This window comes from Dermacentor silvarum, chromosome 6 (assembly GCF_013339745.2).
Source record: "Dermacentor silvarum isolate Dsil-2018 chromosome 6, BIME_Dsil_1.4, whole genome shotgun sequence".
NCBI classification, from domain to species: domain Eukaryota; kingdom Metazoa; phylum Arthropoda; class Arachnida; order Ixodida; family Ixodidae; genus Dermacentor; species Dermacentor silvarum.
In genome coordinates, this window is record NC_051159.1 from 114,305,974 (window position 1) to 114,333,302 (window position 27,329).

The 27,329-nt window shown below is 45.2% G+C and overlaps 1 protein-coding gene across 2 annotated transcripts in view; it reads right to left on the reverse strand.

Annotated features, from left to right (window-relative positions):
- LOC119455864 (uncharacterized) overlaps positions 1–13,606 on the reverse strand; it is a 32,555-nt gene extending 18,949 nt beyond the window's left edge. Inside the window, exons 1-5 of one of the 2 annotated variants that reach the window (XM_037717379.2) lie at positions 13,468–13,606; positions 9,023–9,108; positions 4,604–4,813; positions 1,690–1,980; positions 52–218 (exon numbers count right to left, since the gene is read on the reverse strand). In XM_037717379.2, the coding sequence (XP_037573307.1) occupies positions 52–218; positions 1,690–1,980; positions 4,604–4,813; positions 9,023–9,108; positions 13,468–13,481 (768 nt within the window). In that variant the 5' untranslated portion in view covers positions 13,482–13,606. The remainder of the gene's footprint in view (positions 1–51; positions 219–1,689; positions 1,981–4,603; positions 4,814–9,022; positions 9,109–13,467) is intronic. The other variant, XM_049669381.1, reaches the window with a different exon arrangement.
- Between the last annotated feature and the right edge of the window lie 13,723 nt (positions 13,607–27,329).

Here is a 27,329-nt window from a genome sequence, read left to right on the forward strand (position 1 = left end):
TCTGGAAGGGATTTGGATTGGCGCCATTATTGTCCGAGTACAACACCTTACTTCAAAATCCTCGTCCGAAAAATCCGGGTTTGACTGGTACCAAGCGACATTCCGAATCGTGTTCCATGGCATGACTTGCTCGTCCTCGTCAGAATTCGGGAAGCTCCCTTTCTGCTCGATACGGATAGGAACATCCACTTCTCCGTTTGGGAAGAAAAATGACGCGTCTGAAACAAAAATAGAGAATGAAGAAATAATATTAATACATTAACACGACCATAGGCGGTGAAGACGCAACGCTAAGCACGCCGTGGAACATCCTTCAGAAGTTCTCGGGACTTCATGACATCTCATGTCGGAAGTCGCAGATGTCACGCCCTCTGTCATTGCTTATCTCGCCGTTAAAAAGCTGCTGCTTTTGGCAAACATAGAAATGGACGCCATGCATTCCTTTCTTTTAAGATAATAGAAGTTGAACCTATTTTTGTAAGGACACAACTGGCTGCTGCTTCCTGTCAGCTAACGACCCGGTTATTTGGTACCAGGGTAGGAAACACATGTTGAGAGACTCAATTTAAACCCATTCACTCGTCTGTCTGCGGTGAGAATATTATCGTATAACTAAATCGGTTTCAGTGGTGTGAAGTATGCAAACGCCGTCATAATTAGCCCTAACATAATGTTACAACATGATAAACAAAAGTAGAATATCAGAGCAAACGCGGTGTTAAGGCAAATTTCACTGACCACGTGTTTACAGAAATTTAAAAAAAAAACTTTCATGAATGAGTGCAACTGGAGTCATCAGATTATTGCAATATTTTTATTGAAGTGAATGACCTATACAAATTCAATGCATGTGTAAATGTGCGGCAAGTACAGTTCGGTCGTCCTGCTAGTCAGTGATCAAGCGAAATGAACACGCAAACAAGAAATGAAAACTTAAAAAAGGCTTACGTCGCTTAAGCACTTCAATGGCTGCTGGCACTTCTTATGAGTTGTGAATGCGAAAGCACTAATGTCTGTTTGAACGCCACTGAGCAATCCTTCGAGTTATGAACTCCTTGCTGGCAAGCGAGCGCATTGATACGCTTGGCGCGTTTTGTTTTGGCCTTACCGAGGTGCAGTTAGTACGCAGGCGAGAGCTCGCGCATACAAGGAACGCGCGGACAACACAGGCTCCGAGAGTGACAGCGAGGGTGACGTGGCCTCGCGGCGATGCCATCTCCCCTCATGCCACACTTGGCACGATATCGCGTCTCTACATTTAAACGGCATAAGGAGGCTCAATACTTTTGAAATCCGTCACGTAGCACTGACATGCTGGCGCTACATCTTGTGCGCAAGCTACAAGATAATAATCTGTGACCTTCACTTTCGTCGCCAGCAGCCAACGTTTTCCCGCCAGATAAATGCCAACAGAGTGCTGAAAGAATGCCTCCCCGGTATAAACTGATTTGGTGCTGCCATTTGGTATTTATTTCAAGCTGTTCGGAAGAAAGGTTAATACTATGAACAGAGAGAAAAATAAGGGAGCAGGCTGGCAACTGCCACCGAGAGGGGCACAACGCCTGCCTAGTATTTAGGAAGGAAGGGACAGAAGTGGTAGTGCATGATAAGAAGGGAAGTAAAGACGAAAGAAATAACAAGGTGACAGATCGCAAAGGCCAACGTAAAGCAACGACAAGGAACACTCACTGGCCGACCAGTAGTATCGCATGCGGTAAGTGGCGTCTTCGTCCTTGTCGTAGGCACAGCTTTCGAACAGGTTGGCCGGCAGGTGGCGCGTCTCCTCGGCCATGGCAGGACGCACGAAGTGGACACGGTAAGGCCCCCCAAAGCGCAGGGCCTCGTTCGAGCTGTCCATGCGGGATTGGCGCGGTCGTTCGCCGCGATACTTGTAGCCGAACGGAAGCTGGGTGCCACGATACGTGGACATCTCGACAATCTCGCACGTTTCTTGGCTCTCCGGGTCAAGCGATGGCTTGGCTGCGATGTATCGAGGTGGCTGTTATTCGAGTTATACGCTCTTATGCTAATTCAATTGCATCAACGCCATCATGTTTCCTTTCCTAGCAACATGTCGTTGCACTAAGATCGGTGTCAAACTTTGTCAGCTTTCCGTGTCTCACCACCGAGAACGAGAGTTTAACGATGGAAAGCTGCAGAGGTCGGCCTGATTGACGTGCCTCCGACCTGATACTCGAAGTGGTAAGGGTGAAATAAAGAAACAGGAAAGTTAGATTAAAATGTTGAAGGAAATGATTTGTGTACAATGCGTTCGTGTTCTACGTGAACATTTCGTGAACGTGTTCTACGAACATGTTCATTAAATCTGTGAATAAAGCTAATAATTAAACATACGCCGCGGTAGCTCAGTAACTATGGCGCTTTGCTGCAGAGCTAAAGTCTATAAATTTCGTAATCTGACGCAGCGACCACTTTGCGATCGAGATGTATAGCAAAAGCAAGAAGCCGATAGCGCTGATGCATAGCCACTCGAGTACGAACTCTGTGAAAAAGTGATACCCTAGTTAGAGGAGGACGTCATACGCGATCAAGCTCAGATTCAGTTACGGTCTTCCAGTGTTACACACAGTTGCACAGAAAACGCCACATAAGTTGTGTTGCTAACAGCAGTAGCTACCTAAAAATTCGGCTACGTAAGAAGCACATTAAGCGCCACCTATAGCATGGCTTGGATTAATTTAACGCATTTTTCGTCAAAAATAATTGTAAAAAATCACCACCCATGCACTCCCTACAGATGGTTAACCAGCCAAGCTGAAGCGTGCGACCCCGGTGTTTACTCCTGGGTTAATCCCGATGGTTCATTAAAGTCTTTCTCAATTATTAGTTACGTCTTCGTGTTTCTTAATGAGATTACACACACGTTCGGCTGCGACGGAGAGAACGACGTCACTGATGGTATGCCCGCAGTCCACCGTTGTTGCATTGCCGCTTGCGATTCCTCAAAATTAAATCGCTTCAAAATTAAATCTGTCCGTCACGTAAAATAATGAATGGCTCACTATCCCCTTAAGCAATGGCTCATGCTCCCGTAAACGCTGCCTCCCGATTACGACGAGAGAAGAGAAGGTAAATTCTACGCTGGAATGATGAGCGGTAACAGAGCCAGCTGTTGAAGAAGACGGCGACGAACGCGGTAAGAAATGGCACGAGCGCGTTCGCCAACAAGCCAGCTGTGGAAGAAGACTATGACGCTCGAGCCATTGCTGATGATAATAGTTTTAGACCTGCAGGTGACAGACGGACGAATTGGCTAGCCACATACAGCTTCACTGTAAAATTGCGGTCATCTGACACTTGAAAGAAAAACAGGCGTCAATTCCTCATCAAGCTGTCTATTTGGACTATCGTTTCCTTTCTTTCCCGACAAACTTATCAGACCTTATTTAGAAAGCGTAAAATAGATGTCTCCCGAAATCTTAGTTTATTTTCTGCGCACTGAAATATCCCTCGCAGGTTGAACGTAGCACTGAGGAATGGTGCGCCATACTGAAGAAAACATTATTCGAACTTCGCTAACACGAATACCTCGTCGTTGTCCGTAACAAACGAAAGAAATGTAGACATGAAGAAACCCCGGCTCCAGCTGCTCCGAAAGCACTATTCAGATGTTCAACGCAATTTTCCGTAAATTTCTAATTGAAGATATGAAAACTTAAATGCAGTCGAAATTTATCCTACATACCAGCTGCACACTACGCTCACAATCACACTATTCTTCATGGCCACTTGTTTTTTTTTTAATTAATTTCACAGACACGTGAGATCGTTACGTGTGCAAAATTTGACTTATATAGGTGCCTACTGTATTTACCAGATTTTGTGCTAAGAGTGATTTACGCACATGGTGATGCATACATTTGAATACAGAAGAGCCTAAACTCGTTTTCCCAGAGTCATTCTGACATTCTAATGATCCCTTGTTGAGTTTCTAGCCGCAGTACTCAGTGGATCGTTGCAATAACCAACCAGAAAGTTCCACCCGCTCAAGCGGTGTTTGAGCTGTTATGCGGTCGTAAGCGTTCCCGGGTGAGGGGAACTGGAAGTTCGATGGCTCGATCGTGCTCCAGATCTGTCGGTGTTGCTCAACGGCTCTGGTTAAATTCGCGAATTGCTCAAACGCAGTGATTTACGTCATCGCATGCGCTATCGTGGGAACTTCGAATTCGAGTAACTTCGAAGTAACTTTCGAAAGTCATGGTTCATAGAGAGGTGGCGGAGATGTTAAACTGAAATAAACGTCAGCTGAGAACGCCGAAACTTAAACGTCGACACATAACACCATATACTTTGCCGCCGAATTACATTTCTCCCTCACTAAAACCATACCGGAAATCTAATTGCTTCTCGACAAAAATTTCCCCCAATATCAACAAAAACTAAAAAAAAACTACGACATAATTTCTATAACAATCTCTGTAAAGAACTGCTACCTCTTCTATAGATAACTTGCGTCTTTGAGCGCATTGGTGATCAATAATGTTAAGATGATTTAGCATAATCCATCATTCATGTATTTTTACATGTTACAAATCTTTGATCTTCTGCTGGTTACACATATGGCTGCCGAGCATCGCCTTACCTCCGGGTCTGTCAGAGCTGTACGTGGCCACCGTCTCGCTGAAGTAGTCGTATATGCTGACGACTTTCTCGCCGCGTATAACGACCGAGATCTTGGCACGCAGCTTCTCTCTGTCGAAGTACTCCTCCACCCACCCTGTCTGATTGCGCACCAGGTCGATCCACTCGTACTTCATGATGTAGCTCTCCGGTATTATGGGCGGAAGTGGACCTGTGGTAAAATACCGGATATTCTAGAATATGACATGCGTTTCAAAGCAGACTTTATGAAATCCTATAAAAAAATTCACCGCCGATTACGATACTCCCTAACGCAAAATTTGAGCACCGCTGCTATACGTGTTTTCAGTTCGCGATGTATTGGCTGGCGCGGACAATCTATCTCGTGCGGCACGTTGCAAACGGAGCGAAGTAGTGGCGCAACCTCCGCGCTAATCGGGAGACCGCGAGAGGCGACGCGTGGGTGACGCGTGGGCGCAATTCACAGCCGCAGCCGAAGACAGACCTCCGCTCATGCAGCGCTTTGTTTCCATACAAACGACGTGTGCTACTCTAGCGCTATCTCGTGGGCATTATCGCCGCAAAGTCCGTCTTGCGCGGCACCACGCTTTTCTTCTCACGCATTCGCCATGCTCTAATCCTCCACTTTCCTCATCACGTTGTCTTCGCTATCGCCGTCTTTCATCTCCTTCTGCGCTCCACGTTCGCTTTCACCCTTCTTTGTGCTCGTTCGCTCGGTTACGAGGTACAACGCTGACGCACTCACAGCAGAAACGGGAGCCTAAGAGCTGCTCTCTAAAACATTATTTGTGCGCGAATAGAAACGGATGCTGGGCGTTTAACTCCGGAACGAAACCTATTAAAAGAAAAGTTGTCGCTATAAAAAAATGACAGTGGGACATCAACCTTAATCCGTCGCATCACCGTGCCGGACACTCAACTGTCAGTCGATCAGCTGGGCTAGGTTGCAGCCAAGCCGCACTCGTGTTTTGAACAAGCACATCTGGCCAGCGACAGATCACCTGGATCTCGGTCACTCATGAGGCCGAGGACGCACACCGTCATTCCACCGGGTAGCGGATTCAAATTCAGGCCACGGCTTTGTGGGTGCGCTGGTATCACACACCCGCTACACCTAATCTAGCTCTAGAATTGAGACCCACCGCCTAGCCAGAGCCGAGCATAGTGCTTCGAGTCACACGGTCGCGGCTCTGGTTGTTCTACGAAGAGTGGTTAGACTATAAATTTATGTGGTACCCGGGCGCTGTGGGAATCAGTTTAAACAAGGAATTCTTTTTTTCTAGGAATGCTGTTTTTGTTTAGCGACCATTTGTAAGTATAGAGGGCACACGACCAAGATGGATGCATTTTTATGCGGAAACGGATCACTCAATGAAAACCTGTCGCTCTCGAAAATGCGAATCCCATTCATGACGACGAAGGAATGACGACGGCGGACCGATACCGACGGCATGGCAGCGAAAAGAGAGACAAACGAAGAAGGAAAGGCAGGGAGGTTAACCAAGGCGGTGCCCGATTACCTCGGATAAGGGGAAAACGAAAGATGGGAAAAGGTAAGAGAAATAACAAAGGGCCAGTCAGGGTAAACACACTCGTAAATTAGGTTGCGATCTTGTACGCGTTCCAACATAGAACGGAGGCGGTCCGTTCAATCGAGCCGCACGCGATTGGTCAATTTGATCGTCACGGTTCAAATTGACCAATCGTGTGCGGCTCGATGGAACGGACCGCCTCCGTTCCATTTTGGAAAGCGTACAAGATGGCGCCTTAATGTCCGCTGACAGTGAAAAGCGCTTGTTTCAGGGACACTAAAAATTACTTTATCGATTTTATATCCGTAAAATATACAGCCTTCTAAAACTCTTACATTTATTTATTCACTTAGCGGGCGAATGCTGATTATTAGTGGAGAAAATGGTCGCCTCATTGTCACGCCACAGTTTACGAAGTGTCTTCCCGTATTAGAGTGGTATTGGCGTCTCGCAGCTCGCTATAGGTTACGTCTTTGGGTATTTTTTTATAACGAACTGCAGTCCTTCTTTACCGAGAAACAATTAATGGTTGCCGCCGTTTCATTGAAATTCCCGCGCCGGCTCGCTGCGATGTCATGGATTTTGACAGGGTCCGCTCGAGCCTAGTTGATTTTTTATCGGTAAGCATAAAGTACACTGCGTTTTGAAATAGGCTAAGGCTGGGAAGCTTTAGCTCGTGGACTCCTATCTAAATACATGGAAAAACAGAAATCGTTTTTTCGCAGCAATCACTACACCGTTGGAAACAGAATTTTGATTTACGCCGCCAACGTTTTTTTTTATTGTTGAAAATCACAATATTTCAAAAAAGGAAACTATTATCTTTATAACCCTGTAACTCAGCAACAAGAAATGATATCACATTTCCGCAAACTGCACCTAATAATAAATCTGAAGCGGACAAATTTAATTTTTATACACCTCTATGAAATATATCAATATTAGTAGAGCTCTTTCAAAACGCCGCTAAACATGGTAACAAATTGACGTAAACTGTAAATTCAGATATTAAATGTGCTAACAAATGAAGTTTACAGAAGAGTATCTGATTTTGAAACAGAGTTACGCAGTTTGTAAACACTGGGCTTCTATTTTTTAACATACCTATTTGGGGCAATCTTTCTAAAAAATTTCGGGCCCCAAATAAAAAATCTTCCTACGACGTTTAGGGAGGATGAGTGTGGGTTTAGGCTGAAACCTCTACCCCGCCATCTATTTGACGGGTGCAAATAAAGTCACTCCTATCTCTCTCCAAACTTCGCTCGAATTTAACTTGATCTCCCAAACGCAACAAATTTCCTTCAAATGCTCCCAAGGGTTGTTTCATAAAAGCGTTTCTACGTTTTACATGTGTTTGAATAGGCGCCATCAGAGTTGGCCCCAGGCTAAAGCTTCCTGTTCAAAACGGAGCGAGATGTGGCGCGGCTGCCTTGCTAATCTGGAGATCGCGAGAGCCAGCGCTTGGGGCCAGCGCGTGGCTGACGCGCGGTTCGCAGTAGCCGCCACCGACAGAATTTCCAGACGAGCAGTGTCGCGCATTTTTGCCGAGCGTGCTTGTGCACAAAGCGCGCTACTCTGGCGCCATCTCGTAGCCACGTCGCCGCACTCTCCTCTCCGCTTTCCTCCTCGCACCACTTCGCTCTCGCCGCTTTTTTCATCTCACGCTGCGCTCAGCGTTCGCTCGGTTACGAGGTACAACAAGGCACGCCGAGGCTCGCCCCAGGAACGGGCGCGCCTAAGAGCAGCGCTCTAAAACGATGAAGTCGGACGCCAAGAATTCACTTTTGTGGCGACACATCATTCGCGCCGGCAGATATATTGTAAACCACGTTACAACCACTCATTAGCGACTTAATTTCCTGGATTAACTAATTATGTTTTACTTAATCATCTTGGGAAACACTGATGCAGCTATAAAATTCTAGCCACTTAGTGCTTCAAGGCCTGTCCACTTAGCAGGTGTTCCGAGACAAGCACTAGTTCCAAGATGTTTGTCCGCGTACTTGCGGGCAAATGTACTGGCGTTGCACTTATTGTATTTCCTAAATATCTCCATTATGCAGTGCCGGACAAAGCTATGGTAGTGAAACAGCCGAACATGCATGTCACATGCTCTGTCATCGTCTTGTCGCCGGTGCGCGGGGGTAGTTCTCGAGCTGTTGGCGCTGACTGTGCTATTGCCCGTCTCTCGGCTGTCCAGCGTTACAAATAAATGGTCCATCGCACTGTATATTTCACGGCAGATTGGCGAGAGTAACCCCATGTACTGTGACAGACGAACACACTTGAAAAAAAAAAAGAAACAGCTTTAACAAAGACGAGGACGAGGAAAGGTAGGTTCGAACAGGAGCACGGGATTGAAGGACGAATAAATAAAAGAAGCGGCAATTAATCGCTGAAGCTTTACTAAGTCGTGAGGATAACAACAAAAACAACTACTCAGTCTGTTTGCAACACCCGTTATTGTCTCATCTTGCAGTTAAATGCAGCCACAAAGCTACCGTCTTATACAATTCGTTCTCGATCCACTGTGACCGAGCAATATCCTTCAGACATTTAATCTTCGGACGGTCAGTCACTCATCCATATATACATCTATGTACAGATGCGTTACCTCCTTTCGCGTATAAATTGTTTTGTGGATCACGCATTTTCAGTCTGATGTAATGTCTCCTCTCTTCTAATTCTCGTCATTAAACGCCTGCTCGACTGCTTTCCAACGCAAGCCCCTTCCTTGCAGCGCTACCGACAGAAATGCACCTAATTCTAATGACATTAATACCAGTAAGCAATGCATCTACCAATAACTGCGAAGTGTGTGCCCAGTAACGGAAACGAAAATCCGGGAAAACGGCTTCCGCACTTACCGCACGAGTACGTCGGATCCTCACACACGGACCAATCCCTTATCGCCATCGACGAGCCGACGATGCCCAGCACCGTCGTAACTATGCTGGACCATGCAAATGAAGCGCAGAACTGTTTTACTTCACACTCAAAGGTAAGTGAACAAGGACTTCACGTGTACGACGAGCGCTTTTAGGACATCTAGCGGTATAAAAACAGTTCAATTTTAAATTATATTTTGGGGTCTTACGAGGCAAGATCACGATCTCAGAAGCACGTCGTATAGTGGGGAACTCCGGATTAATTTTTACCACCTGGGTTCTAAGTACAGAAGCATTTTTGCATTTCACCCCAGGCACGGAAATGCGGCCGTAACAGTCGGGTTCAAACCCGCAACCTCGAGCTCAGCATCGTAACGACATATCCATTAAGCCACCGCGACGGATCTCAGCGCACGAAGCTAAATACAGCACGACAAATCTAATGTCCGCCACTGTGACATAAGTTCTACTGCAGATGGTTAGTATGAAACGCACGGAAGGCACTGACATAAACCGTAGCTGTGCCAAGGAAGACCGAGCATGAAAGTGGACATAATGCAGCAGTAAAACTAAACAGCTCGAAGAGCACGGGCTGGACTGTTTTAAGGAACCAGTTTAAGGAAGGAAATACTGTTGGAACGTTAAATCATTGGACTACATACTGGAACGTTCCAGCAGAAAACGGTAAAAGAAGAGGTGGTGGAAGGTTGGAATATAGCTGTTTTTAGACATATCTTCTTTAAATATTCCTTGTTCATTAAATACAATGTGCGCCAGCGATGACGCTAGTATAGCGTTGGAAATTTTTAGGAGTTGGTGAGCGATGTAGCCGTAAAGTGCTCTCGCGCGGTCTAGGAAAATATCTTCAATTAATCATTAACGCACAGATGCATTAACGCACAGACGTAGCCTTGCAGGCTACGTCCCGGAGAAACATGCAGTGGTTGCTCTTTTCAAGTTAGTTCATGCACTCTAAGAAAAAAAAATTGCAGGATTGCTCTCCTAAATACCCTCTTACGACTTTTAACGAGATCACATGTCACTACATACTGAGCAGGAGGAAATTCCCTCCCCCTAACCCAAAATTAAACAGGGCTCAGTCTGTCACGTTTAGGCTCTTACAGACAAGATCGTACCTCACCCCCAGAGTGCTCAATCGGATAGATTCCAACTTCCCGCAATCGTGCTCCAAATGTGGGCAGAAGTACTGCTCTTTCGATCACATGCACTGGCTGTGCCCGTTCAACGCGGGCTCTGATCTTCACGACAGGTCCAAGTGGGACACCCTACTGCAAAGCACAGACTTTACGCGTCAACGACAGGCCGTTCAGAGGGCCCGCGACGTCGCCGAGAGCCACCACCACCCGGTTCCGTCATGGGCGGACCCACCAACTTGATTTTTTTTTCTTTTCCTCAGGACATTTCAATAAAGTTCTTGTCAACTGTCAACCGTCAACTGTCAACCCTTTGCAGCTTTTCATGGCCCGCCGCCGTAGCTTATAGGCTATGGTGCTGTGCTGCTAAGCTTGAGGTCGTGAGTTCGATCCCGGCCCCGAAGGCCGCATTTCGATGGTCGTCATAACTGATTCGGAGTCTCCCCCTCCCCTATTGTGTTCATCTATAACCGTGGTTTCGGTACATAACGCCTCCAAATTATTATTTTTAGCTTTTCACGTCACCTAATGATATCTATGATCTACTTTTGAGTACATTTCCTTTCTTCACCACTGCGATCTCGGTACTTTCAAGTTACAAACGACTATGCGCACATCAGCGTTATACAGCGTTCCTGGCCATAGTGAATTTCGAGTGGAAAATAAAGGAAGCGTGCGTTACATTGATGAGGATTATCACCCGAGCCCTACATAAGCCGCAAAGGCTGTATATTTGTTTTGCTTACAGCGTTATAGCAGGAAGAAATGGCAGCTGACTGCGGAGACTCAGCTCTGACTTGTTCTGCCATCATCCTTAACATGTATGATTTAGCGGTAATACTTGCTGATAGTGTCGACTGTTAATGACACTCCAGGCAACGCAGTTGAAAAGACGGCTGCCATCATCATCAGCGGCAGCCTATATTTATGTCCACTGCAGGACGAACGCCTCTCCCTGCGATCTCCAATTATCCCTGTCTTGCGCTAGCTGATTCCAACTTGCGCCTGCAAATTTCCTAACCTCATCACCCCCCCCCCCCCCCCGCCCTAGTTTTCTGCCGTCCTCGACTGCAGGCTGTATGTAACTCGGCTCGGCTGTAACTCTAAAACACGGCTGTATGTAACTACAAAAGCCTTGTCCCTGAAGTGAGCCTCCATTGTCAACCATTTGACAACGTATATATTGTAACGCTTCTATTCGATGTGGTTAGAGCACCCGAAATCCTATGACGTTTGAATCGACTTCATTTCGCATGCTCCCATGGGGAAGGCCGAGGAGCAAAGGCCGAGGTTGGGCTCATGACGAATATGTCACGAGCCCGTCGACTCCTACAGTTCATGGCTGCAGTCGGCAACATTGTACAATGAAAATCAAACAAAGAGTTATCTGGACGTTCGCCAGATCTCGAATGAAACAAGTTTCAACCTCCGTAACAGCACTAACGGTATTAAACTTTATAGCGAAGAAAGAAAGAAAGAAAGAAAGAAAGAAAGAAAGAAAGAAAGAAAGAAAGAAAGAAAGAAAGAAAGAAAGAAAGAAAGAAAGAAAGAAAGAAAGAAAGAAAGAAAGAAAGAAAGAAAGAAAGAAAGAAAGAAAGAAAGAAAGAAAGGCGCAGCAATATCGAATAGATGAGCAACGGATAAAAAAAATATCCACTAATACAACAAAAGATAAACGGTTAGATAAATACCTTACACATTGACCATTAGGTTGCACATTAATGGTAGACACAATTGAAAAAAAAAACACTAGTACAATAGCATAAGCAAACTCTTTTTCATAGACTGAAATCAGTAGGGCAGTCCATTGCCCTGAGGTAACTGAACTGGGATCATTTTGGTTCATTCAACTCGGTGTCAGATACGACATTTCACGAACTGGCCTGCATGCTTATGCTATGTGCATGGACTCATAGATTCGGACCACCCAACATGATGGATGCTACCGATACTGATTAATAACTTATCTTACATCCAGTGGTATAAACACCACTGGATGTAAGTGCTTCGTTAGTTTATTGTATCCGACAGACCCAGCGTATCAGCACGGGCTTTTCTAGCGTAACTTCACCGTACTTGAAGCCTGGTCCACCGGAAAACGTGGTTGTCGTACTTTACAAAGCTCATAACAGACATTCTTATCTCCACAGCGCGAAAATATTGACTAAGTAGTTGCAGTATCCCTACTTTAGGTTAGCACTCTAAGTAAGCACAACTCAAATAATAAGAGCCCATGATGCTTAGGTAACTCAAGGTGCCATTCTGCTTTAAAATATTGATCGAATATATGGCTATCTTTAGAGATAATACAGATTTTTATTATTTGTACAACTCAATAAGCATAATCAACTGATTAACAATATTTTGCGAATGAACTGTAGAAATTAATTTATAGCACATTACTATTTACGAACTTAGGCTAGTGAGATATTACAAACCATATCCACTTGGAACGAATTCTGAGGGTGACACCAGTTCCGAGATAAGCCCTGCTAAAATGTGCGACAAAATGCATTGCTGTCCGATTTATTTTAGAGCTTGAATGGATAAAAAGGAAAAGTTTTCTTAAAGTAAGTGCAATTAAGAACATTGCAGTTTCACCGCAGTGTTTTACAGCGCTTATCTGAAACTGGTGCTTGTTTCAAAATTTATTCCGAGTGGGAAATCGTAGAATTGCGGTATGTGCCCTAAAGAAATTAGTTAAAACGTTGGTTAGTAAGGTTTCGGTAATTAGACCATTATGCATTTTGATTTCTTCGTCAAGTAATGTCCGCCTCTTCGAGAAATCAAGCTGAATTATATTTGTGCTATACGCCACCGGCGATTTTTAAGAATTCTGCTGTAAAGAAAAAGGAAGAACACCTGGAAACTGCCTGTGACCAGTGTCATTCAAGGCGCGTAAAAGCATTGGTCCGCTCCTGTCACGCCATACATTTGCTCCTTCCTTTTTAATGAAGGAAATGACAAAGTTGATTTAATTTGATATATATACAGTAGTACGCAAGAATAAATAACTAATCCGCAACATTACCTGAGCTACCAGCACTATAGTAACGCGCATGTGCGAGATCAAAAATGCAAATAATAAAAAAAAAGTTTATAGTACATGGCATAATCGGAAAAAAGAAGAAACCACTGAAAAAGAAAACACCAAGCTGAGCTTGCAAGAAGCTACCATTTGGTGCACGAAATCCTACAGACCACACTGCTCAAGGACAGTAATTGCTTTAAATTTACCCAAACAAAAAAAAACAGCAAAGGCTAACTTACTTCCACCATTCCATGTTAAACGTTGTTCAGCGGAGATTCTTGTTTGTCAGGAGCAGTGACACATAGTTCTTTAGGGGTGGAGTTTTTCTGAGGGAAATTGCCACGATAGTTTCGCACGAACCTACATGTTCGTAGTACACCCCTGCGCTTATCAGCACCGTAGGATGGGTATACCTGTATCACTCGAGACGAGCGCGATAAAACAGGCGCTTATCACTCCTCCATTGTGTTTGGCGAGTACTTGAGCGACGTGCGATCTCGGTGACATCGCTCGGAACATTTAAACTTTCAGTGGCGCACGCAGTCTCCTTTCATATGTACGTCCAAAATTAGACCATTTTTCTTCTGCTATCCCAAGCTTCCTGTCATGAGCATGCACACAAATTGCTCGCACAGTAAAGCCGCAATGAAGGTTAAACTGGTGGTAACCTTGAGAACACTACGGAGGAATCTAACACTTTGATGGTGGCGCATAGACTGAAAAAAGCTCTTGTTTAAATATAGAGCAGACCCAGTGGGTCAGACAATGGATTCGGAAAATGAAGAACAAGCGCGTGAACTACTTTTCCGTTTTTTCTGTAACTTGCATGACACGTGCAATTTCTACATTCATGTCAGTTTTTTTGCTGCCGTGTTTTTACTTTTAACTTTGTTACTTTTAACTTTGTATAAGTCACCCAATTTTACCCCCCCCCCCCCCCCATAGCTTATATTAACATTGGTTTATCAATACATGTGCCCCTGTGTTGCATTTATGTGCGCATTGTTACGTGTTGCCAAAAAAACAATACGGGACAAAAACTTTTAGTCAAGCCGAATTTGTGACTTTTTGTCTGTGCCCCTGTCATCTGTCATTTCAACCAGCTGATCTCCAGTATAAACGGCAGCCTTAGCAAAAAAACTGCCCTTCACACGAGAATGAGATTGAGAACGAGATTGAGAAGGATGACCTGCAACACGAGCGCCAGCCCGACTATTCACCACCTGTTGCGGGAGTGCCTCAATTCCGCAGCCAGTTTCTCACCCCCGATATAAAAGGCTTGAGAAATTGGACGGTACCTCGAAATTCCGCTCGCCCCAACGACACCCTGCGCCAACGACACATACCTCACTTTTTGGAACTTAACCACCCCTTTTTTTATTTTATCTAGAAGGCCCAAGATGTCAGGGAACGTGTATAACGAGATTTCAATGATATAAACCATAAATATGACAGCTGAAGCTCGATTCGAGTGTCACAAAAAAAAAAAATAATTTGTCGGCTAGACAAGCGCGTGCCATAATTTAGTCACTTATTTGCAGAGGCCATTTGACAAAACATACATCGTTCTGCTGTTCCTGACAGTATACATAACATGTTCGATCAACTCTGCGTGTGACGCGTAAGATTTAATAAAGGCACCACTGTCGCACTGTTTCTAATGCCGAAAGCGCACATCAAAAACAGAGGGGGTGCTTACGCCCCCCTGTATACATACTTCTCGTGTTGCACCGCCAAGAAATTAGAGGAAAAAATTAGCAGTGGCTTAGCTCGGCTATGCCACGATATACGTAGCGTTCGGCCACATCGTTCAGAACCGGTAGACCTGGTGGAAGGGGCGGGTAACGATACCAATTGATAACGCTACAGAGTGGAATCTTCTGCTTAACGAGAAAATTCTTGCACGTTGTACAAACCCGCTCCACGGTTTCACCCCACTCAGGCGGCGCCGCTAAACTCAACGTTTCACGCATGGCACTACTCACCGGCGTCAAGTATTTCATGTGCCACAGTCTTTCACACACGTCGCACGCATATCCAAACGGATTGTATACGAAGTCCGTCTCGAAGGTCCGAGTCGCACTGGCGCTTTCGCTAAGTTTCACCGTATAGTCAGTCAATCGGTAAGCCTTGACGTCATCGACGGCGTCTCTTGTTGCTGCTGCTGCTCAGATGCTCGGGCACGTCGCTCAGCCTCCTGGCGACGCCGTTTTGCTAGACGTTCCTCCCTTTGCTCCGGTGTCTCCGCTGCACGTTTAGCCTTCTTCTGTTCGTCCTTCCTACGCTCAACTGCTAATTGCCAGGCAACTATTTCGAGATCCGATGAGTTAAGCTTCTCCGCTCTTCTGCGCCACTGAGCAGCAATTTCGCTCTCCTTCTCCATGACTATACCGCACTGGCAAACGCCCAGCGCAAACGATCAAACGCCCAGCGCAAACACCGGGCCCAGTGCAAACGCCGGGCAAGCGCCCGGCGCGCCAGCTGTGCGCCGTGTGACGTCACTGCTCCTCGCGCATGCGCAGCACGGCTCTCCAGGAGCCACGCGAAACTGCTCAACCTCGGCCAGTGTAGCTCACGCCACAAAGGGCTTCCTTTATTCGAAGGCACTTCGAAAGGGACCCCTCAAATTTGATAAGAGAGTTAGAAACTGCGCAGTTACTGAACGAAAAAAAAGTAGAACAGAACCTGTGCAGTTTTGCTTCTTAAGTGCTGCTGAAGCCGTTCAAGCTTTCACATGTGCCTGTCTATTGTCGCGGCATGTGTTCGCCATTGTTATCATGATTTACTACTAACGGTTTGACAATATATTCTGACAAACTCTAGTGTTTGTCTTCGTTATATTATCTACGAAGTTGCGCTATTCGTTGTGCCACTGTCTGTCTTTGACTGCCACTGTCAAATGTTTAGACATCACTGGGCCCGACACTCATCGGGCCGCGTAGTGGGATTCAAAAAGAAAACTGTGCTAGACATTGTAAAACACTGAAAGGCACAGTGTTCTTCCCTTAGATGAACATCGAAGCACACGGACAGGAGGCTAGAAGCCAATAAATATTTGGCCCCTGCCTCTCACACCATCATAAATGTGAGAGGTGCTTTTAATGGTCTCTAGAATACGACAAAATTGGAGGTCGCGGGATCGAATCCCGGCCCCGGCGGCCGCATTTCGATGGAGGCGGAATGCAAAAACGCCCGTGTGCTTGCGTTGTAGTGCACGTTAAAGAACCCCAGGTGGTCAAAATTAATCCGGAGCTCTCCACTACGGCGTGCCTCATAATCAGAACTGGTTTTGGCACGTAAAACCCAGAAAGAAGAAGAAGAAGACAAAATTGGAGGACGCTTAAGCTTCGCCTTTAAGAGTAGAACGCGATAGCGTTATCGGGACCCGTTCGCAACGCAACGCGCGGCTGTATGTCTGGTAGAAATGCTAGAAAAGGGGTTTGTGTTTGAGTTTCCTGATAGCAGAATTAGGTTTTCTCGTACATTCAAATTACAATCCGACGCCGATTGGTGAACAGTCCGACGGCGAATCTGACTCCGAATGGTAAAGTTGAACTTTACCATTTTCCTGACGGATTTCACTGTGAGAAATTCAATTTTTGTTCACCAACACCTTGCACCACGTGGAAGGCCTGCGCGGTCGAGGTTGTTGGGGATTTTCTCCGCCACCCGCATCGCACGCCGGTTGCCGACGCCGGATTTTCTGCGACACGGGGCCCTTAATGCTATCGCGTTAAAACTACACGTACGCAGTTGCTCTTTGTTGCACGTCACCTTTAATATCATTTTAACCGCGAAGCTGTTAAAGCCAGCCGCGCCGTAGCCATGGAAACCAGCGACTCCACACCTGCCTGCCAATGCGTTTCCTAGCAACCACCTCGCGGAGTGTCGCGCGCTATGCTCGGGAGAATGAAAGAGAAAATGAGAGCGAGAGAGAGAGAGAGAAACAAATTGTATCATCACGAACGAGGCCTCGCGCAGAGGTGCTGCCGACGCCAACCGCGCTTCTCCATTTCCCCGCATTAGTGCCGAACGCTTGCGGTGTCCGTGACTGCAGCAGGTAGGGAGCCTAGATGCAACGGCGTTGCATGTAGGCTCCCTAGCAGGAGGCGCCTCTGGAGGCGGCTCGGCCGAGCTCCCACCAACTGCGCGCTACTGCGTAGGCACCGTGACGTTATCCCGGCGCTTCGTCTGCTGCGCGCCGCCCGTACACTGTGCATAGCTTTCGCCCCATGGACTTCCCCTACGTGTGCTCGGATTGCAAGTGCTTCGCGAGGCGTTCCCCGATGCCACGGACCACGAGGAAATACTTATACACTTCGTATAACTTAGCATCACTTGGCCTTAATACGTATAACTTAGCATCACTTTGTACAGCCATGATCAGCTAGGAACCGCTGTGTCTTCAGCCTTGCGCCACTAGTGTGCAAGCTACCCCAATTTTTGTTCACATTCTCATCACATACATTTTAATCTCCATTATCATGTCGACTGTAACCTTTTGCTCTTTGGTGATGTTATCTGTATGGTATCTGTATCTTTAGGGTCGCAGCCAACGGCAATGCGATTTTATGTCCCGTTGCGCTACTATACAGACGACAGACGCCGGCTTTTTTGCTCAATGGGCCATTTCTCTATTTCACATAAAAAATTAACTAATCCATTCCAAACTGGAATATGCCGCATCAATTTGGGACCCTAGCCATGAAACCTAAAATATTCATTAGAAATAGTTCAAAGCATCTCCCCTCGTTGTAGCCTATCACAGAACTACCAGTACAAGCAGCACGAAATCTAGCCTCGACCTAACGTTATTAACACCCCGACGTAGAGTTGCCCGTCTGTGTATTTTTCATCAGATATTTCACCATTATTCTCTGCACGATCAATTGATTCTCCCTCCCCATTATCTGTCGATCATCTTGGCTAGAATATTGTCACAAGGTTGAATTCTATCATGCTAAGACTGATGCTTCTTCCAGTCATTCTTACTACGAACATCCGAAGAGTGGAATTACTCTTCCTGCAAACATTGCCACCCTAGTTGAGAAGAAAGAACTTCAACAATTGTGTACTATTTTTAGTTTCTCCTTTTGTTTATATGTCGTTTTTTGTTCTGACTGTAAAAAAATTCCCCTCGTCATGCCGTTTGGTCCTGGTGGGATAATAAACTACGTAAATAAATAAACAAAAAAAATAAACAAGCAGCAAAATGGGCAACAGTTAGCAGGTAACTGCGACGTATTCTCCGCGCGGAAGGGTTGATGAAATTGGTGCTGTGAGGCCACAGGACGAATTAACAATGTTCTGCACCATGGCAAGGCATTCTCGTGAGCGCTGCAGATCTATAGGACTGCAGGGATAAATTATGAGCACGAGATGACGACGAGACGTGGTGATCATATAGATTGAAGATAAATCTGGCTGCTTTCGTCCAAACGAACTCGACTTGCTTACATAAGCAGAATATCAAACCGGGAATTATATAAAGTGAGAAAAAAAACCTTCTGACCTTCTTAAAGTAACATACTTCAATTGGTTTGTAGGTTGCCTAATAAGGACCGGTATTCACAAAAAGCTCTTTCGCTGGAATTATTTTTCAGAGTGAATTCTAGCCAATCGTGATTTTGGGCGAAGTACATTATTAAAGGCGGCCAGCTATGGCAGAGACAACTTACGAACTAAAAGCTTCGTGAATTCGGAACAAGATCTTATCTGGGTAGACATATTTACATAGACTAGATATTCGTCTAGAGTGCTCGGAAAATTCTCCCATTAGAGCTGGCGCTAAGTTTCAAAGCGGACATTTTTCTATCACTGCTCGAAAATAACTTTGGGAGTTCAGTTTGCCTAACGAGATTCGCTATACCGGGCGTTTCGTTGCTTTATTTTTTTAGGCTAAACAATTTTTATAAGTGCCTGTCGCCGATAGCAAAATTGGTCATAGAGCTGGATTACTCTAAGAGGTGCATAACACAATCAAAATGCACAATTGACTATAAACAGAAATTCACAAATTAACTTTTCAAATAATTACTTTACGGCAAATCTTTTTTTTTAATTGCACCCGATGAGTTTCCAAGCCGTGTCCAGTTGGAATGAATTTTCAGGACGACACTAGTTTCTAGATATCAATTCCCAAAGTGTGCGACGAAATACATGAGCGTTCCAGCTATACTTTTGTGCTTCAATGCATAAAGCGGCAATTTGTTAAAAATGTAAGTGGCACACTAATGCATTCTTACCACAGGGTTCTCGGCGCACATCTCGAAACACGTGGGATTCTTAGAATTTGTTATAAAGATCACACGTGAATTAATTATATATTCCTTGCAAACTCATCGGCTAAAATTCTGAACAATGCCAAATTTGGTTAATGTAATTTTTTTAAAAATTATGGGTTTTACGTGCCAAAACCAGTTCTGATTATGAGGCACGCCGTAGTGGGGGACTCCGGAAATTTAGACCACCTGGGGTTCTTTAACGGTTAATGTAATTAATTCAAACGTTAGTTAGGACATTTTTAATTAGTCCATTATTCATTTCTATTTCCCGGGCGAGTAATGTCCGCCACTTCGTGTAATCCAGTTCAAATACAACAATTATGCTATCTGCCGTAGGCGATCTTTAAAAATTATGGTCTAAAAAAACAGCCCCTATATACGTTAGTATAGGTATATCAACTTCTCCGTCTCGTTGCACAAAATAATTATAATAAAATGCACAATCTCTAGACTTGGAGATAGCTGAACACAAACTACTCGAAGACACCCTGGCACCAACATTAAATATGGCGGCGGCAAAACCTCAATATATATCAGTTAGTGGGAAAGTAGCGCTTGCACGCGGGCAATAGCCCGTTTATTCGTAATCTGAACTTCCAGCATACTTCTTCAGCGTGCAACACAATTCTGACTTCAATGAAGAGTAACCACCAGCTGGCTGAAAGATATACGGTAATTGTTTATTTAAATCATTTTTTCAGTGTTACTAACAAGGCAATCTAGACCACTTTCCGGGTTTGTGTGATCATTTCTCTTTGCCGAACACGTCGTGAACATGACGAACAAGTAGCGCCCAAAATAATGACGGCAAGGCCGAGGCAGCGATCCGTTCACACCGACTTGGAAGCCGGAGATGCAGTGACCTGAGCGAAACTGTTTTCGTACTTCGTTAATTGACTTTGACATACCCCGAGCGTACATTCATAGTTAGGGATGGCTGTACACTTTACAGGGCGCGTTAGGCTGACCCAAAGTATAATTCGTGGCACGAAGAATGAGTGTCCGTGCGATCTCGTGCAATGTGTGTGCACGTAACAAAGAAGTAAACTGTGTTCATTTAGCAAGAGGTAAAGATGTCAGAGGGACAGTGCGCAGACAAATATGCAGGAGATAAATAAACGACAGTCAATAGAAATATTCAAAGAGTAAGGTGATGAGAAGTATGATGCTGTGGCGAGAGAATTTCATTTCCTAAAGTATACAAGATCGAAAATAACAGAGCACAAAAAATGAAAAAGAGGCTGTCGTTATCAACGCTACAATCTGAAATACAGCACCCGGGGACGGTGTTCGTTCCCGGCAAAGTTATTCGTGTGATTTCTAAATCACCGAAATTCGGATGAATTAAAGCTAATTCGGCTACGCTACGAATGACGTGATCGTGCAATCGCCCTGTCAGCCTCGAACATTGGTCACCGACATCTCTTCATATGTGGCTAAAAGCACAACAGATCTCGTGATGCCTTCGAGCAAAATTGGCTATCTACAAGCTGCCTGCGGGCGCTTTATTCTTAGAGCACTGTTTTGTGCCTGGTCCATTTGCGACAGAATTTCCAGAGTAGTCGGCGGTCAATGGGATCTCGGTGAGCTTCGTGCAGTTTTGAGCGAGGACTTGACCAGAGCTGCCGAGGAGCTGCAGGTGCAAGAGAGAGACAGCACAGAACGCGTATTAATGAACATCTACGAATATATATACAGCGACGCGTTTTTAGTCTAACAACGTTTGTGAAATACTGCGCGCTTATTGATACTTTGCAATAAATGAAATTTCCCCACATTGTCTCACATCTTGGTACACATCTTTGAATAATACACTTAACATCTTGTGCAGTTAGCCCGAAAAATATATATCACCCTCGTATTCCCATCACCCCCTGCAGGAGATATCAGCTACTGCAAGTAGACGTACTAGTCTTGCTGTTCTATAGGTCTGTCGAATCCGAGTAAACTAGACAGAAAGCCCGACGCTGTTTCATTACGCAGTATTTATCCCCTTTCCCTCGCTTCTCCCTTCCCTCCCCCCTTAAAGGTGAATTAAGTGTAATCTTCTTGCGCACTTTGAGTAAAAAGGCGGAAGCGGTAAGCACAAGATTTTTTTCAAACTCGGGCAAGTATAGAAATGGAGCTCATATTATTTGCTCGAATATTATTGCGCATGTTTACAATTTATTTTCCACCATCGATGCTGCAGGGATCCACCATCGATGCACAGTACACACTGCAAACGGTGCATTGTCAGCTCTCCAGCTAAACAACCGCAGTTTGACATGAAGCTTACGAAATTTGTGAGGCATTTACAGATAAAGATATATCACAAAGACAAAAATACTAGTGTTTTCGCGAGAGAAGAACTGCCGTTGAAAGAACCCACGCAACATTTCAAAGCGTGAAAGTATTTTACAGACTAAAGTATATCCCTTGTGTTCCGAGTAACATACTGCTGCAACGGTAACTTATATGGACACTAAAGAGAAATCGATATGTTAAACCTTCCAGGATGAAGTTTGATGGCTATGGCGCCGCGCTGCTAAGCACAAGGTCGTAGCTTCGATTCCCGGCAGCGGCGGGCGCATTTCGATGGGATACAAATGCAATAACGCTCTCGTATCGTGCATTGGGGGCACGTTAAAGAACCGTAGGTGTTCTAAATAAATCCACTGCAGTATGCCTCATAATCATATCGTGGTGGAACATAAACTCCATAATTGTCTTTTAAATACCGCCTTTGAAATATGGCCGCAATATGGCCACTTTCGCTGCAAAATGAGGCTCGGTAAAAAAAAAAAAAAAAAAAAGACGCAAGAAGGAAGAACGAGTGGCGACGTCACACTCGAGTTCCCGCCCCTGCTCGCCATCACGTCATAGATTTTTACAGTTGCTCTTCAAAGTACCGGGAACGCCGCATTCTAAAGGAATGACTACCTAGCAAGATTTATGAACTTCACCTGCGTCGAAACGGTCTAAGTAATGAAAAATACTTTGGAACCTGTGGTCCTCGCACTGGAGTACCGGCATTGAAGGTTTCGGCACAAAATTCAATAATACATTAAAGTTTCGCCTTCAGTTTCTGCGCTACACTCGGTGTAAATCTAAGAAATCAGAATACGCGCCACACCTACAAGACGGGCTTGAAAACATAATTCCCGAGAAGCGCCAGTATTAATGTTCGCTTCGACCGTGACGTAACCAAAATGAGAACACGTGATTGGCTAACGCATGAGTACAAATGCTCCTCAAGTTGGCCAACGATGTATTTGGCAATGCATTCCTATAGGTTGTCACCAGCTACGGTGATCAACCTTTTCCCTCCGAACAAATCGAAATCTTGTCTTGAAAGAATATTTTACCAGTTCACAATTATTTAGCGCTGCTTTTTAGTGTGTTCAATAATGATACAACCACATGCAACCTCTTTCAAACGTAATATCGACGTCGTGTCGTCTAGCGTCAATGCTTCAAGCTCACGCTGCGCGATAGCCCCGCTTTAATCAGAGTAGATATGTGTTTTACGAGGTTTTAGATTAAGTCGGATGTCCTACGGAGATTAGGTCGGATGTCCTACGGTAAGCACTCCGGCCACGATATTAGCGCTGCGATTGGGCAAATCGAGAAAGACGCACCGGAGCCGGACGACCGACGTCGTTCCAAGTGGTTAATATTTAAGCGTGCCTAAAGTACAGCTATTTAAAGCAGATAGTTCACTAACCTAAATCATCAGCGGACGTGAGAACGTCCTTTATTATAATTAAGGTTATATGCCATTAACTTGACTGTTTTGGACATAATCTCACTGCTAAAGCCATGTGCATTAATGTTTCTTACCTGGAAGGGTGCGCGGTGCTATTTTTTCTTTCCTGTAAAAAAATGTATAGACATCATGTTTCTATAACATCTCGGCATCACCTCTGACAAGGTGTCATGGGAACACAAATAAGGAACGAATGTTCAGTATAGGTGCAGTATGCTCTTCGTTTGCTTATTGGTGCTGTGGCACTTTCGCAGGTCAAACTAAAAAGGACGTTAATATCCGTCAAGTTCGGGATGAACAATGCGGCCAACAGGCTCTCCAGTAAGATGACAATGAGCCAAAGCTACATCAGCTTCACTCTGCCTCTTGACTTATGACGTGAATGTGCTCTAGCGTTTACTCATTAGCACACTACGGCATCGTATAGATGGCTCACAAAATATTAAGTATTAACGATGTCTGTGTGGTGTCAGGAAACGCCATCTAGAATGTATGTAGGTTATCTGAAAAGCCTGAACCTGTTTCCCAAGTGAAGTTCGTGCTGTGCTGTCTTTCAGCCTGCAATAATGCTAGAGGAATATGAGATTGCGTTGGATAACACCTTTCCTCGTTTATTCTGCAGCCTTCAAACTTTTCTTGTCGACTACAGTAACTAAAGGTGCGCCTAGATTTGGCCGTAGCACAAAGCGCACACCGCGCGTATCAGAAAACCCCGGTAGATAACGATAGCACGCTATTATGGTTTCACTGTGCAAAAAGCATTTGTGCTACCTTTTTAACAGCCCAAGCGCTTTTTTTTCTTATGTCAATTTGTGCAAAACGCTCAAATTGAAGCAGCGAATTAACTTCAGAAATCATCGCAACTCACATGTACAAGTCTGTGATCAGCGGTGCCAACTACGCTTTGCGACACAAAACTTGCGCCACATGCAGCGAGCCTCACACCTGAACCGAATATGTGCAATATAGGAGGGAACACCGAATTCACTTTGAAGGCATGCTTAGACAGGAATCGTGAATTCGAAGTTGACATACACGTACGTACCAAACACACGTATGTACCAAACACTGACATACACGTATGTACCAAACACCTCGGTGGACATTTGGTCTCAAGAGACATATTTTGCATTTGGCATGGCCGTTCAGTAGCCAGACCTTTCCTTTCAATTTACTCGCTAAGGTACACCTAGCCTGAACACACGCATAAGACGGCGTTGTGATAAAGAACTAAACCACAGCGCTTTCACCACCTTCCGAAGTCAAGACGCTTAAACTATGTTCACCTTAAGTCCCGTAGCAGGCACTTCTACAAGGCTATGTAGTAGTCCTCGCTTGCCTTATATAAAGTGAAACGACCGTTTGATTTCGCAATCAAAGTTAGCGAAAGTAGATGCTATGAACCGGACGATAGCTGATGCAAACATAACCAAAACCATTGGTTGAACTGGGTGCAGAGATCTATAGCCTGACTATGAAGCAATCTGCGTCAGTGACATAAGAAGGATATGGAGACTTGCAGTGGCGAAACAGTCCCTTGTTGCGCTACGTAGAAATTAACGCCAGTTGAGGGGGTGGAATCAGCAAATCTATTGACACGTGCGGAAGGCTCATTGTCAGCCGGCACCGGAGCGCTGGTCCTTTACCAGCCATTCTCATAAGCGTGCTTGTGGTTTCTCTCTAATGTTAAGTGAGGCCAAATCTATAGCGTTTATGCAGCGTTAAGCGGTGTTTGTAAGAAGCAACATGGGTCGCTGTGATGACGGCAACTGAGGCATAATGATCCCTTGTCATTGCGCTTTGGCATCTACAGGGCACTGTTGGTTGTGTCACTCTGTAGAATCAAAGGGCTAACTAGCACATGCCACATCATCGGTGTCATTCATTTTCAGGGCGCAAGTGAGTGCTTCAAAGCATCACCTTGTATAAAGCCTCGGGCTTATTAATTGACACGGGATCGCGCAAGTATCGCTTACCTTTACTTGGTCCTGCACCCGCTGAAGAAACAGCGAAATAAAGAAAATTAGAAAACAGGCAGCTTTAGAATAGTGCGAAAGCGCTAGCGTTAGCGTTGCATGCGACGCCACGCTAACGGTAGGAAAATCTGCGTAGTGAGCTACAAAATAACATGTGGTGTAGGGGAACGCTATTATACTTAACGCAAACGCGGACGCACATTGTTTGGTTGCTGTTTCAGAGTGAGAAAACTAAGTGAAAGCAAACGAACTGCAATGTCTGCCGTAAGGCTGTAGCGCCGATAATCGAGCTTGCATATCTAAACCAGCGTTATGTTGGTGCCATTCCGTCGTGTCAAAGCATACTGACGCAAATCTAAAGCAAACACAACCATCAGTTGCGAACGAAAGGGCCAAATAATCCAAGAACGCCGACTGTATACTGTTCTAAAGCAAGCGGCTGTCGCTCGAAAATGCGCCGCCATGCATGTCCACCGTGTTAAACGGTAAATACGTTAGAGTGTGGAGTTATACAGACGTAAGTGTCCCAGCTCGTATTGCATATAGGGAGCGCGTCCGGGGAAGGATATGCAACGCTAACGTGAAGTCGTTCTGTTCGCTGCTATCGCTATATATTGAAGTGCGGTAATGAAGAGCTTTAGAAGCGCTCATAACTGCTATGGTAACAAGGTACGGGAACCACACCGCTTCCGCTCCTTGTAGCAAGCACATTTTAAAACATTGAGCGGCAGTATAGGCCCTACATGTTTTGCATCTTAGTGCAGTAAGAAAGAGTCTAATGCAGAATTGCAGCTATGGAGAGGAGATCAGCAAAATAAGCCAATACCAGTGCCTTCATGTGGGCGCACTTTCGCACTATATCTGTTAGCAACGTACTTCACGTCATGAGCAAACGTGTGTCAGTGAAGTCGCCATAGGTGACGTATATACGGGTGGTCTAATACGAAATTGCAAACTAAGAAAAGTGCTAGAACAAAGCCTACTTGTCCATACTACTTTTGAGGAGTTTCACTGTTAAAAAAATTCACCGACGATTACGATACTCCCTAATGCAAAATTTGAGCGCAGATCTTTACGTGTTTTCATTTCGCGATATATTGGCTGGCGCAGACAATATGTCTAGTGCGGCACGTTGCAAACGAAGCGAAGTGTGGCGCGACTGCCTCGCTAATCTGCCTCGCGCGATTCACAACAGCCGCCGCCGACAGACCGGCCAGACGACGCGCGATACTCTAGCGCCATCTCGTAGCCATCGCCGCAGCACTACGCTTTTCTTCTCACACTTTCTCCATACCCTCATCCGCTTTCGTCCTCACGTTATTTCATACCCCGCTGCGCTCCGCGTTCGCTCTTTCATTCGCTGCGCACGTTTGCTCGGTTACGATTGACATTTCAGCAATGGGGGCACACCTTTGTCGAAAGGTTATGCTAATGGAACAACGCCGACGCCGACGCTCGCCCCAGTAACGGACGCCTAAGAGCTGCGCTCTAAAATATGCGGCCCTATAGTTGCAGTGCACGCTATAACTACTGGCCTCCTTTCGGCCAGCCTTTCTGAGGCACGTGATCCCAGTTTGTAACTTTTACATTACAGTGTGCTACTCCATCTGTCGGCCTTTTTCTTGCTATTTAATGACTTCCTTGAGTGTTAATTGGGTGTTAAATAGTACTGGTCCCCCCTGTGCACAGTATAGGTGCAGGTATGTGCACCTGTATTTGCAAAGAATACATTTGTTAGTGATGAAAAAAAGGCTAGGCGGAAGGTGAGAGAAGACACTGGTGGCAATACGCACATGCCTAAAGATGGTACAGCTACGTAGCAGTTTGCGGCGGCGGCGCACAGCCGCAGAGCGCAAGCTTCTTTTTGTCGGGCACCTCCCATGACAGAGTGCGGAAAAGAACGCTAGAGATAGCGCCTTCACTCATTTATTACAGTAGTGCATACTTACCAAGGGTACAGTAACCGTCAGACTTAACCAGAAGAATAAAGACGCATATCTAGCTGCTTAAGCTTTACAAAAGAGGAATGTGAGAAGCAAATATCTCAATCTACATAAGAAACGCTCTAACCCATTCACGTCACCCAAGCCAGA